Source organism: Staurois parvus, unplaced genomic scaffold (assembly GCF_062004578.1).
Source record: "Staurois parvus isolate SC_StPar_1 unplaced genomic scaffold, SC_StPar_1.0 ptg000463l, whole genome shotgun sequence".
NCBI lineage: Eukaryota > Metazoa > Chordata > Amphibia > Anura > Ranidae > Staurois > Staurois parvus.
Window position 1 is genome coordinate 1,899,354 of NW_028318259.1, and position 15,210 is coordinate 1,914,563.

Genomic DNA, 15,210 nt, shown 5'->3' on the forward strand with positions numbered 1-15,210 from the left:
CTAAGTTATACATGAAATATAGGAAAGATTAAAGAAAATAATAGGAAAACTGCACTTGCTGAGATAAAATGATGTAGAGAATAGGAAAAGCAGGAAGATGGGATTTGGGTGAGGGTGGAGGAGGGGGGGGGAAATTTGGAATAAAGTAAATAAAGTAGAAATGTTGGATACTATGGTGTATAGATATATATATAAGTTTGTATATCATGATGTTGAAAAGTATTTAAAATGAAAATCAATAAATATTTAAATTATAAAAAAAAAAAAAATAGACCAAAAGGAAGCACATAATAGAGGTTCATTGTTAGGGATTACAAGTGCTTCACATCATGCATAGCCTGCAGGTAGGAAGAGTACTGGGGTCAGGAGGTGGAGGTCACAGGCGGGGGCTTCCTGCATGGACATGGAGTACATACGTGTATAAAGGTGATGTGTCATACAAGGATCAGGGTCTGACAACCACATGTCTCACCTTGGGTGGTTCAGTTGTCATCTTGATGCTGGCCTGCAGGATGGAGATGGGGAACTCAGGGTGCGGGCTGGAGCTGAGCCACAGTCTGAAGCTTGGGTGTGGATTCTCCACCTGCAGCTGCTCCACCAACTTGTCCAGCTGCGGCATCCATGAAAGAGAGAGGTGACAATTGGCCAGGAACACCCAGTGACCTGAAAACACAGAACAGGTCACTATAGATCAACTCCAGTCTAATGGGGGAAAAAGGACGAGGAAGTGATTTACTAATTAAATACATGCAATAAAAGCATTTGTATTTCTGTCCATCCAGTCCTGAGATTTACACAGCTCTACATGCAGTGGTGTATTTAGGTTTCGTGCTGCCCTAGGCAACACAAAAATTGGCTCCCCCCATTGACAAACACTCCAACCCCCACCTGAGAGAGCCTTCCACTACCACAGCCCCCCATACACTTGCAACCCCCACCCCGACAAGAGATAAGACACTCACCTTCACATCTCTGGACATCCCCGGCGAACAAGAGTCAGGCATTGCATACACCATCAAGCAGCCCGCAGCCTCTCCCAGATCCCACCTGGTTCCCGTGCTGAGTGTGTCCCTTCTTCCTTTCTTCCTTTCAGGGGACAGCGCTGCCCCCCTGAAAAATGCTTCTGCCCCCCCCTGAAAAATGCCGCCCTAGGCAAATGCCTTGTGGTGAATACACCCCTGTCTACATGTCAACAGAGCCAGGTTATCGTCCTGACTTGTCTCCACTACAATTAGGACAAAACAGTTTGGTCACCTCCCCGCCCCCATCCTCTGATTGGACAGTGATGGAGCAGCAGCAGTTCGCTGTCTCTCCTCCCATCAACATGTGGCTGGTTAACACGTGTGCAAGCAGCTCAGCCGACTCCTAGTGCTGCCGCTCCCTCTTCCAGTCTGAGTGCTGTTGTACATTGTATTACAAGAAGCTGGTAAGAAGACAAACGTAGACAATTATACTATCAACACTGAGCTATAGACCTCTAATATATCCTGCGCAGGGGTGGACTGACAACTCATGGGGCCCCCGGGCAATAGGGGATCATGGGGCCCCTGTGTCCTTGTCCACATTAAAACCACATTCAAAAAAGCCTATGAAAGGTACCAGGGGCATCTTATTGGGGCCCCCTACCGACCCCAGGCCCTCGGGCAGTGCCCGAGTTTCCAAATGGTCAGTCCGCGCCTGATCCTGCGGGTTTGGTGCGCTCCTGAATGCATGGCTCAGTGCAGCTAAGCACAGGTGCAGTGCAGGTAAACCACAGTGCACCAGTGTGAAAGCAGCCTTTTAGGGGGCTCAGGACAGTAAGCATTTGTTTACATTTGCAGTTTGGAGGGGGGCGGTAAAACCGCGGTAGTTGCCAACAACCAGTTACCAAATCACTTAAAGTGGTTGTGAAGGCTCAAAGTTTTTTACTTTCGTACATTCTATGCGTGAAGGTAAAAAACCTTCTGTGTACAGCAGCGCCCCCAACCCCCTCAATACTTACCTGAGCCCCATCAAGATCCAGCAATGTGCACAACAGCCTTGGCTGTCCCGGTCTCTGCCTCCTTATTGGCTTCCACTGCTGTCAATCACAGCCAGTAAGCCAATGAGGAGAGAGAGGGGGCAGGGCCAAGCGGCAGCTCCGTGTGTGAATGGGCACACGGAGCAGCGAGTGCTCCGATAGCAAGCAGCTTGCTATGGGGGCACCCGAAAGAAAGGAGGAGCTGGGAGAGCCTGCGAGGGACCCGAGAAGAGGAGGATCTGGGCTGCTCTGTGCACACAGCAGGTAAGTACAGACATGTTTGTTATTTGGAAAAGAAAAAAATTAACCTTTAGTATCGCTTTAAGTGGGCCTTGCTCTTCAAAAGATTGAGCACCCCTGTTGTATAGGAACCCATGATTTCTAATGGGTAAAAGATTGAGCACCCCTGCTGTATAGGAACCCATGATTTCCAATGGCTAAAAGATTGAGCACCCCAGCTGTATAGGAACCCATGATTTCCAATGGCTAAAAGATTGAGCACCCCAGCTGTATAGGAACCCATGATTTCCAATGGCTACAAGATTGTGCACCCCTGCTGTATAGGAACCTTTGATTTCTAATGACTACAAGATTGTGCACCCCTGCTTTATAGGAACCCATGATTTCCAAAGGCTACAAGATTGAGCACCCCTGCTGTATAGGAACCCATGATTTCCAAAGGCTACAAGATTGAGCACCCCTGCTGTATAGGAATCCATGATTTCCAATGACTAAAAGATTGAGCGCCCCTGCTGTATAGGAACCCATGATTTCCAATGGCTAAAAGATTGAGCACCCCAGCTGTATAAGAACCCATGATTTCCAATGGCTACAAGATTTTGCACCCCTGCTGTATAGGAACCTATGATTTCTAATGACAAGATTCTGCACCCCTGCTGTATAGGAGTCCATGATTTCCAAAGGCTACAAGATTGAGCACCCCTGCTGTATAGGAATCCATAATTTCCAATGACTAAAAGATTTAGCACCCCTGCTGTATAGGAATCCATAATTTCCAATGACTAAAAGATTTAGCACCCCTGCTGTATAGGAACCCATGATTTCCAATGGCTAAAAGATTGAGCACCCATGCTGTATAGGAACCCATGATTTCAAATGGCTAAAAGATTGAGCACCCCTGCTGTTTAGGAACCCATGATTTCCAAAGGCTACAAGATTGAGCACCCCTGCTGTATAGGAACACATGATTTCTAATAGCTAAAAGATTGAGCACCCCTGCTGTATAGGAACCCATGATTTCTAATGGCTAAAAGATTGAGCACCCCTGCTGTATAGGAACCCATGATTTCCAATGGATACAAGATTGAGCACCCCTGCTGTATGGGAACCCATGATTTCCAATGACTAAAAGAATTGAGCACCCCTGCTGTATGGGAACCCATGATTTCTAATGGCTGCCCAGGTAACAACAAACAAAGTCATACACAAAAAGCAATATAAAATACGATCGGTCATATTACTAACTGAGCACTAGATGGCAGCCGAGATCACAGAATGTGTATCTGAATAGAAACAAATCCTTCCCCCAACTTCACACACTGGAAGGTGTTACTTTCCTCATTAAATGCACACACATACATGACACCCTGACACCTCGCTGATATACGTGTGAAGGATAATTACTATTACCAATACATTCAATTAATGCTATATAATTAAAGTGATGATTGAAATGATAAAAATAGGATTTTTGAGTTGCCTGTGAAATCCTGTTTGTGGAGCAGAGTACAGGATCTTCAGACTTTATCCATAGATTATATGCAGCTTCCTTCCGATGATTGGACACTGGTAAAATAAACCTGCAGGGACGTCCACCCGCTCCTCCACCCCCCAATTCCCAGCTAGCTTTAGTTTTGTAGCAAGCAATATGGAGATTATAAAGAACAGAGGGGACAACCGCCGGTGTCCTGTACTGTATTCCAAGAGAAGAATTTTAAAAGTAGTTACAAAATCCTGCTCTCTAAATGACTAAGTACAGAACACGGGATCTTTACTATAGGATGTCCCAAAGCAGTCCTACTGAACGCAGCAAACAAATACAAACAGGTCCATAAAATAAACAGGTCAAGAAAGGGCTGGAAGCACCCTACTCCTGAACCTGTCATCAAAGAAGCATGAAAATCCACTTGGTAAAACGTCATCGTGTGAACAGAACACCAGATGGCAGACTTGAAACCTGGGAAACAGATGGCTGACACTGAAAAGCCCTACAGGCTCGAATGTTGACTTGTCTAATCCATCTAGCGATGGTGGAGAGAAAGGCAGCCCCCTAAGGAGACCTGTGAAAAAGACGAAGAATGAATCTGATTGCCAACTAAAAGACTGTAGTCAAGAGGTAGGCTCTCACAGCGTTGTACCATGTCAAAACAGTGGAGTGAAAAAAAAACAAAACCTTGGGATGTTTCAGATCAGGACAAAGGTAGGAAGAACAATGTCCTGGTTGAGGTGGATGGGGGAAACCATCTTAGAAAGAAATCATGCCTTAGACCTTATATCACGTACCTGGTGATGGAGACCAATGGAGAGAGGGCTTCCCTTGCGGCTAAGTTCTGGAGTCAGGCCCAAAGTTGCACAGGTCGCCTGTAGGAGTTCTGGTTGGTGGTCCACTCAGAAGCACAGCTGGTGCATGGAGATAGGTCTGCAGACAGGAGGCGCCTGTGCGTGATATGCAAGCCCTTCTGGGATTTGGACGTTTACTGGGTAGTCGGTTCAAGCCATGGTCAGGTACCAGGTGGGAATCAGAGCGGTCATAGTCAGATGGGATAGCCGAGGTCATTCACAGAGGAGCGAGAGAGAGAGTATCCGTAAGCCAAGCCGAGGTCAGATCAGGGGTAAGGCAGAGTAGACAGGTACAGAAGCAAGCCGAGTCGGTAACAGGAAATCACAAGTCAGAATCACAGGAAACAGGAACAGGGCACGGGGACCTAGAGATCATCCAGCAACCAGAGGAAGTGATGAGCCTCCTTATAAAGGCCATCTGGCACCAGACTGAGGCTGATGTGTACTTCTGCAGCCATGTAGAGTATTGGCAGAAATGCCAGATCTTCCAGAACTCCTGCCGTCGACAGGACCCTGACACCTTAGGACAGCCTTGTGCTTGTTGAATACTAGGAAAGGCTCTTTACAGAATAAAGATGATAAATCAGAGACCAGCCCATGCAGAAGCAACGAGAAAAACCACCTTGCGTGTGAAGTCAGACAAGGAAATATCTTGAATTGGTTTGACAGGCATCCTCTGAAGAGCCAAGAAAACCAGGTTACATGGAAATGTACAGGGGAACAGTAGGTGCCACACCCTGCAAAAAAGGCCTTAACTAAGAACAAGAGGCCAAAGGACTCTGAAACAGAATGACCAGTGCCGTTGATCATACTCAAGGCCAGATGCTGGTCCATACCATAGAAAAAGGTATACACCTGGATTAATACCCCTGGAGGCAAATCGACGGTGCTCCAAAGCTCACAATGTCTTCTCGGCACTTGTAACAGCATAGAAGTATAAGATGAAGAGCCAGCAACTCGTCTTCCCAATAAATGTTCTTCTGTAATAAAGGGTACAATGTGCAAATTGCGGCAGCTTACGCGATTCGGTGGAAAACATTATTCATAGCTATGAATAAGGATTCTCACCAAAACATGTATACTGCTGCAATTTGCATATTGTACTGTTTATTACTGAAGAACATTTATTGGGAAGACGAGTTGCCAGCGTTTCATCTTATACTTCTATGTTGGTCCTGACCAGACTGGCGATAAGACAGAATGTGCCTCAGGAATAAATTTTATATAGCCACACACCATGCAAGTAGACCTTCCAGGTGCGATAGTAAACTGTGCAAGAAGTTGCCTTCAAGAGGGTAGGGATGACCAAATACATTAGGCCCCTTTTCCTCAGGACCTGGGCTCCAACAGCCATGCAGGTAAAGCCAGCAACCAAGAAGTAGCATGGTGGTCTAGCCCATGGGACAGAAGGTCCAGACAATCCGAAGGGCCCACAGAGAGTCTGCCAAAAGTCTGAATATATCATAATACCACATATTTATGGCCAGTTCAGTGCAGTAAGAATCAACGAAATGCCCTCTCTTAGGCAGTAGATGATGGAGGAGCTGTAGTGAAAGAAAAGGCTTAGCTCAGGTTAAACTGGTCCTACAGAGTCACACTGCCCAGGTTATTGATGAATCTGGATGCCAGCACCTCTCATTTGTGGCAAAGGACTTGGAACAACTCTGGGTGAAGAAACCATTCCCCTGGGTTCAGGTGCTGAAAACAAGGTTTACCTGCCAGTTTTCCATGCCTGGGATGTGGAGGGTGGACAGGACTGGGACATGAAGTTCTGCCTGAGTAAGAATCAAGTCAGGTTCTCTTTGAGAAGTACAACTTCAGGTGCCTTTTTGATCATTGCTCTAGGTGTTGACGCTGTCATGGCACTGTCCAACGAGATTCTGGTTAGGTCGCCTCACAGCTGAGAGGTCAAGCATTGAAGGGACAACCTGAGTTGGGTTCAACCACGACTTTGGAGGTTCAGTATCCATCCGAATACCTGCAGAATCTGCACTGTCTGTTGGACATTGCCTGACAGGGATTGGGTGGAATCGTTCAGGTATCCCACTACATGAGTATACATGAAAACTCTTGGGTATGCCACTACACTCCCTGAGAGCACAGTAGAGATAGGACCAGGGAAAACACCTTGGTGAAGGCCCAGAGGGCCTTGGACAGTGACAAATGACAATGCTGTGTGCTCACATAAAAATGCAGATAGCCTTGATGGGGTGGAAAGTTAGAGATGTGTGAGTAAACATCCCTGATGTCCACAGAGCAAGATGGTCCCTTGGTAGAAGGGAAGCAATGACTCACCTGGCCATTTCCATACAGAACGTTTGAGAGTTTTTGTGCCCAAAACGTTTGGAACTGGCTAAGATGGCTAATTTGAAAGCATGAAGTGGGGAAGAGCCAGAGTTTGTAGCCCCTGGAAGTAATGATCTGGACCCAAACATCTGAGAGATCTTGAGACCAGATGGCCAAGAAAGCCGATAGATTTTCCCCCCCCCCCCCCCGCTTTGAGACGTGGGGTTGCCCCTTTATTGGAAGTGGGGTTGCCCCTTTTTTGGAAAAAGAGCATGGAGCCAGACTAGACTGATTTGAACGTATGGGAAAGCTGTCAACCGTTGAAGCCAACAGTCTATGGCCATGGTATAAGCAGAAACAGGCCTAAAGACTTTACCAGTGGAAGCTGCACTACTTCCAGAAGGCCACACAGTAAATAGGCATGTGGAGCATGTGAGGAGGCTGGGGAGTTGCTGAAGGCCAACATTTAAAGGACAACTGTACTCAAGTACCTTTAAAGGGTTCCCTTGGTCTAAGTAAAGGTAGTCTATCTGCCCAGATAGAGGAAGAAGGCATAAGAAGAAACCTGGCAATTCAGTGGCGTGTGTCTGCTATCATCCACTTATGACACACTATACTACCAGTTCCCTACACTTCCACAACTATGGCTTTTGCTTTCATCTCTGGTGCTGCTTCAGAGCTGACTGCATACAGGCATCATATAGGGATCTGGTGTATAATTGGTGCCCTTTTCCCTCAGACCCCTGTATGTTATGGGGTAGGATGTAGCAGATCTGAGCCTCACCTTCCTTCACTCCTTCTTTGATCATGCGAGTAGCAATGGGTGCTTGGCCTTGTCCCAGGGACAGAGCATGGAAACGCTGCGACATGTGGCACTGCTCGGCTAGTTGTAGAAGTCCGCCTGTGGGATCCACGCCTGGAGAGAGAACAAACACCAGTGGGGAACGAGGGAGAGAGTCATCAACCACCTAAAAGAAAAAAGAGGAAGCCAGCTTATGTTATGGACACTGGAACAGCTGATTTAGGTCAACCTACTGAAAAGTGATATTTCAGTTATAGGTGGAGAATGTGAGTCGAGTCAGTTCTTGGCTTCTTTTTTATTTTCAATACTTTTTTGATAGTTTTCATTACATCGCACACAACATTTCAGAACATAGTGCATTAGCCAGGCATTTAGGCCAATGATATATTACAAGACAAAACATAGCAAGTGTATGTAAAATACTACAGACATTCCAACCAATGTCTGGCTTCATGTCCCAGGCCAGTGATGGTTGGTGTGCAGGAAACAAGTGAGAAAAAAATGATAGGAAAGGAAGACTGGGTGAAAGAAGAAAGGAAAATGAAGGAAAAGGAGAAGGGTGAGAGAGGTTCTGAGGGCAGGGGAGGAGCATTGTGGAAGAGTGGATGACGACTCGTCTGCTACAAGGAGGTTGGACGTTCGTTCACAAATGTAGCGGTCAAAGCCTGAGGGGATACATTTTGAGATCCATGGATCCCATGTTTTGTAAAATACTACAGACATTCCAACCAATGTCTGGCTTCATGTCCCAGGCCAGTGATGGTTGGTGTGCAGGTAACAAGTGAGAAAAAAATGATAGGAAAGGAAGACTGGGTGAAAGAAGAAAGGAAAATGAAGGAAAAGGAGAAGGGTGAGAGAGGTTCTGAGGGCAGGGGAGGAGCATTGTGGAAGAGTGGATGACGACTCGTCTGCTACAAGGAGGTTGGACGTTCGTTCACAAATGTAGCGGTCAAAGCCTGAGGGGATACATTTTGAGATCCATGGATCCCATGTTTTGTGAAAAGTACGTATGGTGTCAGTGAGTTTGGCTGTCAATTTATCGTTTGCGAGCATCCAGTGAACCGCTAAGTCAGGCTTGCCACATCTTGTGCAAAGTGCCATTTCTTTGCAAAGTGCCTGGCGCTTTCAACACGGGAACACCTCATCATCATCCACTCATCATTTCCTCTCTGCTCTTTCAGGTCAATGACTCCACTCTTTCCTGCAACATTAAGCCACTTTGCACGCCTGCAATCTACACCTGCATCGCTGTAACCATTAGTAACTGACTCCACTCTTCTCTGAAACACTGGGATTCTTTGCATGGCTGAATCCACATTAACCGTGCTAAGACTATTGTTGTATTGAGTTACACTCACTTTCCATGGCGCTTTGACCAAGAGCACCTATCCTTATCTTGGTGTCCCCGTCCTGCTTTGCAGTCGGTTTAGGGTAGAAAACCTCCACTTATCTGTTTTATGAGCTGTTAATTGAACAATTAACCTTCCCCTATCCCATGCCAGTGTAAATTTAGTTCAACTGTTAGGACGGCTTGCGAGGTCAGGCTTGCCACTTCTTGTGCAAAATGCCATTTCTTTGCTAAGTTCCTGGCACTTTCAACACAGCACTTTAACCTAGGTACTTTTTCAACAAGTACAACCAGTAGTGCTCCATGCCAAGTTGTCTGGAAGTTCCTTTTTATCTGTTCTCTCTCCCTCAGCCTCCTTCTTCTCTTCTTACCCTCCTACATGCTCATACTAATCTCATTATTTTCAATAATGCTCCTCAAACTCTCATTTCTTTACCCCCCCCTCTCTACCCCACAACCTATACATATCTCCCTCACTTTTGCCCTGTCATTATTACTGCACATATCACCTCCTGTTCTTTCTGAGTCCACACAGTGTCACCACTTCTAATTCACTGCAACATCTGCCATTATATAAATCCTGCTCACACCTTACCGCCCTCACCATCCTACTACTCCTAACTTCTGGGGATATCGCTCCACAGAATGGCCTTCCACCAGCTCACTCTAACCTACAGAACTGGCAGTCTACTTTCCCTGGCAGCAGCCAAAACCATCACTCTCTTATCTCAATCCCCTGGCTTCCACACAACAGTCCCCCCCTTATGTGTGCCCTCTGGAATGACCGCCAAGTCTCTAACTTGCTATTACTGAAACCTGGCTCCAGGAATCTGAGACTGGGCTGCCCTCTCCCATGGTGGCCTTCTCTGGACTCACTCACCCAGTCCCAACAGATGAAAAGGAGGAGGAGTTGGACTTCTCTCCCCACAATGCACCTTCCAGGTTATTCCTACACCTCCCTCTCTTTCCCCCTGTTCTATTGAAGTGCACTGCATTCGTCTTGTTTTCTCTCCAGTTTGTCTGAGGTTTGAAGTCGTTTACCGGCCTCCTGGCCCTGTGTCATGCTTTTTGGATGATTTCTTCACATAGCTACCCTACTTTCTCTCCTCTGAAGTACCCGCCATAATCCTTGGTGGTGTTCAAATTCCAATCAATGGTAACGCCTCAGCCACTTCTCAACAACTCAACAAACCACCACTCACTCCAATGGCAACACCCTCGACCTCATATCCCCCCACCTCTGCACTCCCTACAACCTCTCCAACATCCCCTTTCTTCTCTCTGATCACAACCTTATCAGTTTCACAATCTCCCTGTTTCCTACTTCCCATGCCTCCAACCCGCAAATGGTTACCCGCAGGAACCTTTGCCATCACAACCCTTCCCATCTTGCTACTGACTGCCTTTATGATAAAATCGCACCCCTGTCCTGCTCAGACCTGGCCACTTCTTCCTACAACAACACGCTGTCATCCACCCTGAACACACTCACTTCTTTCTCTACATGCAGAACCAGGTCTTGCCTGCTAGAACCCTGCAAACAGACGACACCAGAAGTCTCAAGAGACGCAGCTGTGCTCTTGAGAGAGCATGGCATAAAACTAAATCCCTGCAAGACTTTACCCTCTACAAATCTGCCCTTCTCCAATACAACTTCTGCCTCCACACTGCTAAACAAGCCTACTACACCACTCTCATCAAAACCTTCTCTTCCAAACCTCGTCATCTCTTTTCTACCCTTAATTCCTTACTTCGCCCCCCACTGCCTCCAGCCACCAACCTACTTACCGCCCAGTTGATTGCCAATCATTTCAAAAACAAAATTGACACAACTCGTGATAAGATAGCCAGTGTCCAGCTTTCCTCACCAACACACCAAGTCCAACACCACACTCAACACTCTCCTCCTTCAACTCTGTTACCACTGAGGAAGTTGCCAAGCTCCTTTCCGCTGCCCATTTCACCACCTGTCCCCTGGACCCTGTCCCCTCACAATTACTGCATCCATCTTCCTGCTCCATCCTAAACTCTCTAACCCACATCTTCAACCTCTCCTTATCTTCCTGCACCTTTCTTTCCCCGCTCAAACATGTACTGGTCACCCCCATACTTAGAAAACTCTCACTGGACCCCACCTGTTTAAATAACTCAAGGTCCATCTCCCTACTCCTGTTTGCCTCCAAGCTTCTTTAATGCCTTGTCCACAAACGTATTAGTTGCTACCTCATTGACAACAACCTTCTCGATCCCTTACAGTCTGGCTTCCGCACACAACATTCCACTGAAACTGCCCTATTTAAACTCACCAATGACCTACTAACTGCTAAAACCAATGGCCAGTACATAGTTACATAGTTAGTCTGGCTGAAAAAAGACAAAAGTTCATCCAGTTCAACCATTAAAAAAAAAAAACTGATACTCTTAGACCTTTCTGCTGCCTTTGACACAGCTGACCACTCACTCCTCCTCAACAAACTCCACTCCCTTGGCCTCCTTAGCTCTTTCCTGGTGTCTCAGCGCACCTTTACACCCCGGTAACATCAAGCCCGACTTATAGTGAAGTCGCATGATTTCAAAGTCGGGGGACATGCCTATTTCAGGTGCGATTTCCAAGACATCTGACACAGATGTCTATGCAAATCGCACGAAAAGTGGTGCAATGTAGAAATTGGTGCAGCTCCGACCAAGTCGGAACCGCATTGATTTGACCACTGTAATTGCGGACAGTAGGGTGCGACTTGGCATACGATTTGCATGGGCGTTAGTGTCACATACAATACCATCTCCTCCCCTCCTCTTCCTCTTTCTGTTGGGGTAGCCCAAGGCTCTGTCCTTGGACTCCTCCTCTTCTCTCTCTATACCTCTTCCCTGACCTAGTTGATAACCTCCCATGGCTTCCAATACCACCTCTATGCTGATGACACCCAGATCTATCTCTCAACTCCTCAACTCACCCCTCAATATCCTTACGTATCACAAATGTACTGAGCGACATATCCATATGGATGTCCCATCACTTCCTCAATCTTTCTAAAACATAGCTTGTAATATTTCCTAGTCCTCGAACCACTCCCCATGACTTTATCATTGAGATCAACGGCACAACCATTGGCCCTCCACACATGCCAGGGTGCAAGGTGTAATCCTAGACTCTGACCTCTCCTTCAACCCCCACAGCCAATCATTGGCTAAATCCTGCCGCCTCAACCTCCACAACACTTTCAGAAGTCATCCTTTCCTGACTAACGACACCACAAAACAGCTTATTCACTCACTGGTTATTTCCCACCTTGACTACTGCAACTCCCTCCTCACTGGCCTACCCTTACAAAGGCTATCCCCCCTTCAGTCTATTTTGAATGCTGCTACTAGACTAATGCACCTCACTAACCAATCCGTGACTGCTGCCCCTCTCTGCCATTCTCTTCACTGGCTTCCTCTAAACCCAATGTATAAAATTCAAAATACTAACCACAACATACAAGGCCATCCACAACATCACCCCCAGCTACATCACCAACCTCATCTACAGATATAGCCCAAACCATCCTCTCCACTCCTCCTAAGACCTCCTGCTCTCCAGTTCCCTTGCTACCTCCTCCCACACTCGCCGCCAGGACTTCTTCAGAACTTCTCCAATCCTCTGGAACTCCCTGCCTCAGTATGTTCAGTTAGCTCCTACTCTGTCCGCCTTTAGACGATCCTTGAAAACTCATTTATTCAGGGAAGCCTACTCCACCACCACCTAAGAACTGTACTTGAGTCACCTCCATCAGATCATCCCCAGCATCTATTACCTTTTGTACCACCTCCTCCTCCCTTTAGATTGTGAGCTTCATGAGCAAGACCCTCCAATTTCTTCTGTATTGAACTGTATTGTAACTGTATTGTCCCCTTTATATTGTAAAGCGCTTCGTAATCTGTTGGTGCTATATAAATCCTGTATAATAATAATCTTGGGTTTCATAGCCTCCAGGGACAGGGTGTGCGTTAGCCATGCTCTGGCTTTTATTTGTTTGGGGGTTGTGAGTCTAACTTGGCGTTTGCAGAGTTCGTCTGGTTTCAAATTGAGCAGTGCCATGCCTGGTGTCCTTAAAAAGTCTGCCTCTAAGAATATATGTCAGCTCTTGGCTTCTTATATACCTTGGATACTCCAACAGTTGGATCTATGTGCCATAATTCCCAACTCTGTTCCTTTCCACCTGGGAGTTTTGGGTGTCTCTGTACACTTTTTTTGTGTGTTCCAGCTCCTCCCTTTACATTCTCAATAACACAAAATAAATACAAAAGTCCAGCAGCAATGGTGAGAATCCCTCATAATGCTCACAACAGTGTACACATATCCCTGAGACGTCCATACTGTCTATAGATGTAAGCAGCCCAGCTTGGGAGCGAGTCTGCACGTGTGCCCCATAGAAAGCAACTTGTTATGGTGGCGCATGCAGAAGAGGAGGAGCTTAGAGTGCCAGGGGGGGACCCCAGAAGAGCAGTATCAGTGCCGCTCTGTGCAACACTGCACAGAACAAGTAAGTATAATATGTTTTTTATTTTTTTTTTAGCTATTACAACTACTTTAACAAGTGTACCATGGCATATGTCTAATTTGTTTTGTTCAGCTTTCACAGTTAGCATCTAAAGATCCCTGGGGGCAGCATATAAGTGAAACATGTGCTTTGCACTACATGGACCAAGCACAGCCCACTTTATGTTTAAAAACAGAGGGGGGATTTACTAAAACTGGGGTGCAAAATCTGGTGCAGCTCTGCATAGAAACTAATCAGATTCCAGTTTTTATTGTCAAAGGTTAAATGAACAAGCTGAAGTTAGAATATGACTGGCAACCGTGAGCAGCTGCATGAGATTCTGAGTGCACCAGTTTTAGTAAATCTCTCTCAAAGGTAGTCTAATCAATGAAAATAGAGGTACTTTAATCAATAAGAACAGGGGTAATCTAAGGAAATGAGAACAGAGGTAATTAATGAATGGAAACAGAGGTAATCTAATGATTGGAAATAAGAGGTAATCTAATGAATGAGAACAGAGGTAATCTAATGAATGGAAACAGAGGTAATCTAATGAACGAGAACAGAGGTAAACTAATGAATGGAAACAGAAGTGATCTAATGAATGAGAACAGAGGTAATCTAATGAATGAGAACAGAGGTAATCTAATGAATGAGAACAGAGGTAATCTAATGAATGAGAACAGAGGTCATCTAATGAATGAGAACAGAGGTAATCTAATGAACGAGAACAGAGGTAATCTAATGAATGGAAACAGAGGTAATCTAAAGAATGAGAACAGAGGTAATCTAATGAATAGGAACAGAAGTATTCTAATGAATAAGAACAGAGGTAATCTAAGGAATGAGAACAGAGGTAATCTAATGAATGGAAAGAGAGGTAATCTACTGAATGAGAACAGAGGTAGTTAATGAATGGGAACAGAGGTAATCTAAGGAATGAGAACAGAGGTAATACAATGAATGGGAACAGAGGTAATCTAATGAACGAGAACAGAGGTAAACTAATGAATGGAAACAGAAGTGATCTAATGAATGAGAACAGAGGTAATCTAATGAATGAGAACAGAGGTAATCTAATGAATGAGAACAGAGGTAATCTAATGAACGAGAACAGAGGTAATCTAATGAATGGAAACAGAGGTAATCTAAAGAATGAGAACAGAGGTAATCTAATGAATAGGAACAGAAGTATTCTAATGAATAAGAACAGAGGTAATCTAAGGAATGAGAACAGAGGTAATCTAATGAATGGAAAGAGAGGTAATCTACTGAATGAGAACAGAGGTAGTTAATGAATGGGAACAGAGGTAATCTAAGGAATGAGAACAGAGGTAATACAATGAATGGGAACAGAGGTAATCTAATGAATGAGAACAGAGGTAGTTAATGAATGGGAACAGTGGTAATCTAAGGAATGAGAACAGAGGTAAGCTAATGAATGGAAACAGAGGTAATCTAATGAATGAGAACAGAAGTACTCTAAACAATGAAAACAGAGGTACTCTAATAATTGAGAACAAAGGTATTCTAATCATCGAGAATAGAGGTTCTGTAATGAAACAGAACAGTGATACTCTAATGTATTAGAACAGAGGTACTCTAATCCATGAGAAAAGAGGTACTCTAATGAGGTTGTCCTGAACTCTAGGTTTCCAGCAAGCAGAGGAAT

General features: G+C 45.4%; 1 protein-coding gene across 1 annotated transcript in view; it reads right to left on the bottom strand.

Annotated features, from left to right (window-relative positions):
* The window catches only part of DNAH2 (dynein axonemal heavy chain 2), a 426,940-nt gene that overhangs the window by 31,792 nt on the left and 379,938 nt on the right, over positions 1 to 15,210 (bottom strand). The window contains exons 78-79 of the mRNA XM_089688974.1: positions 7,650 to 7,833; positions 473 to 663 (exon numbers count right to left, since the gene is read on the bottom strand). Of these exons, the coding sequence (XP_089545100.1) occupies positions 473 to 663; positions 7,650 to 7,833 (375 nt within the window). The remainder of the gene's footprint in view (positions 1 to 472; positions 664 to 7,649; positions 7,834 to 15,210) is intronic.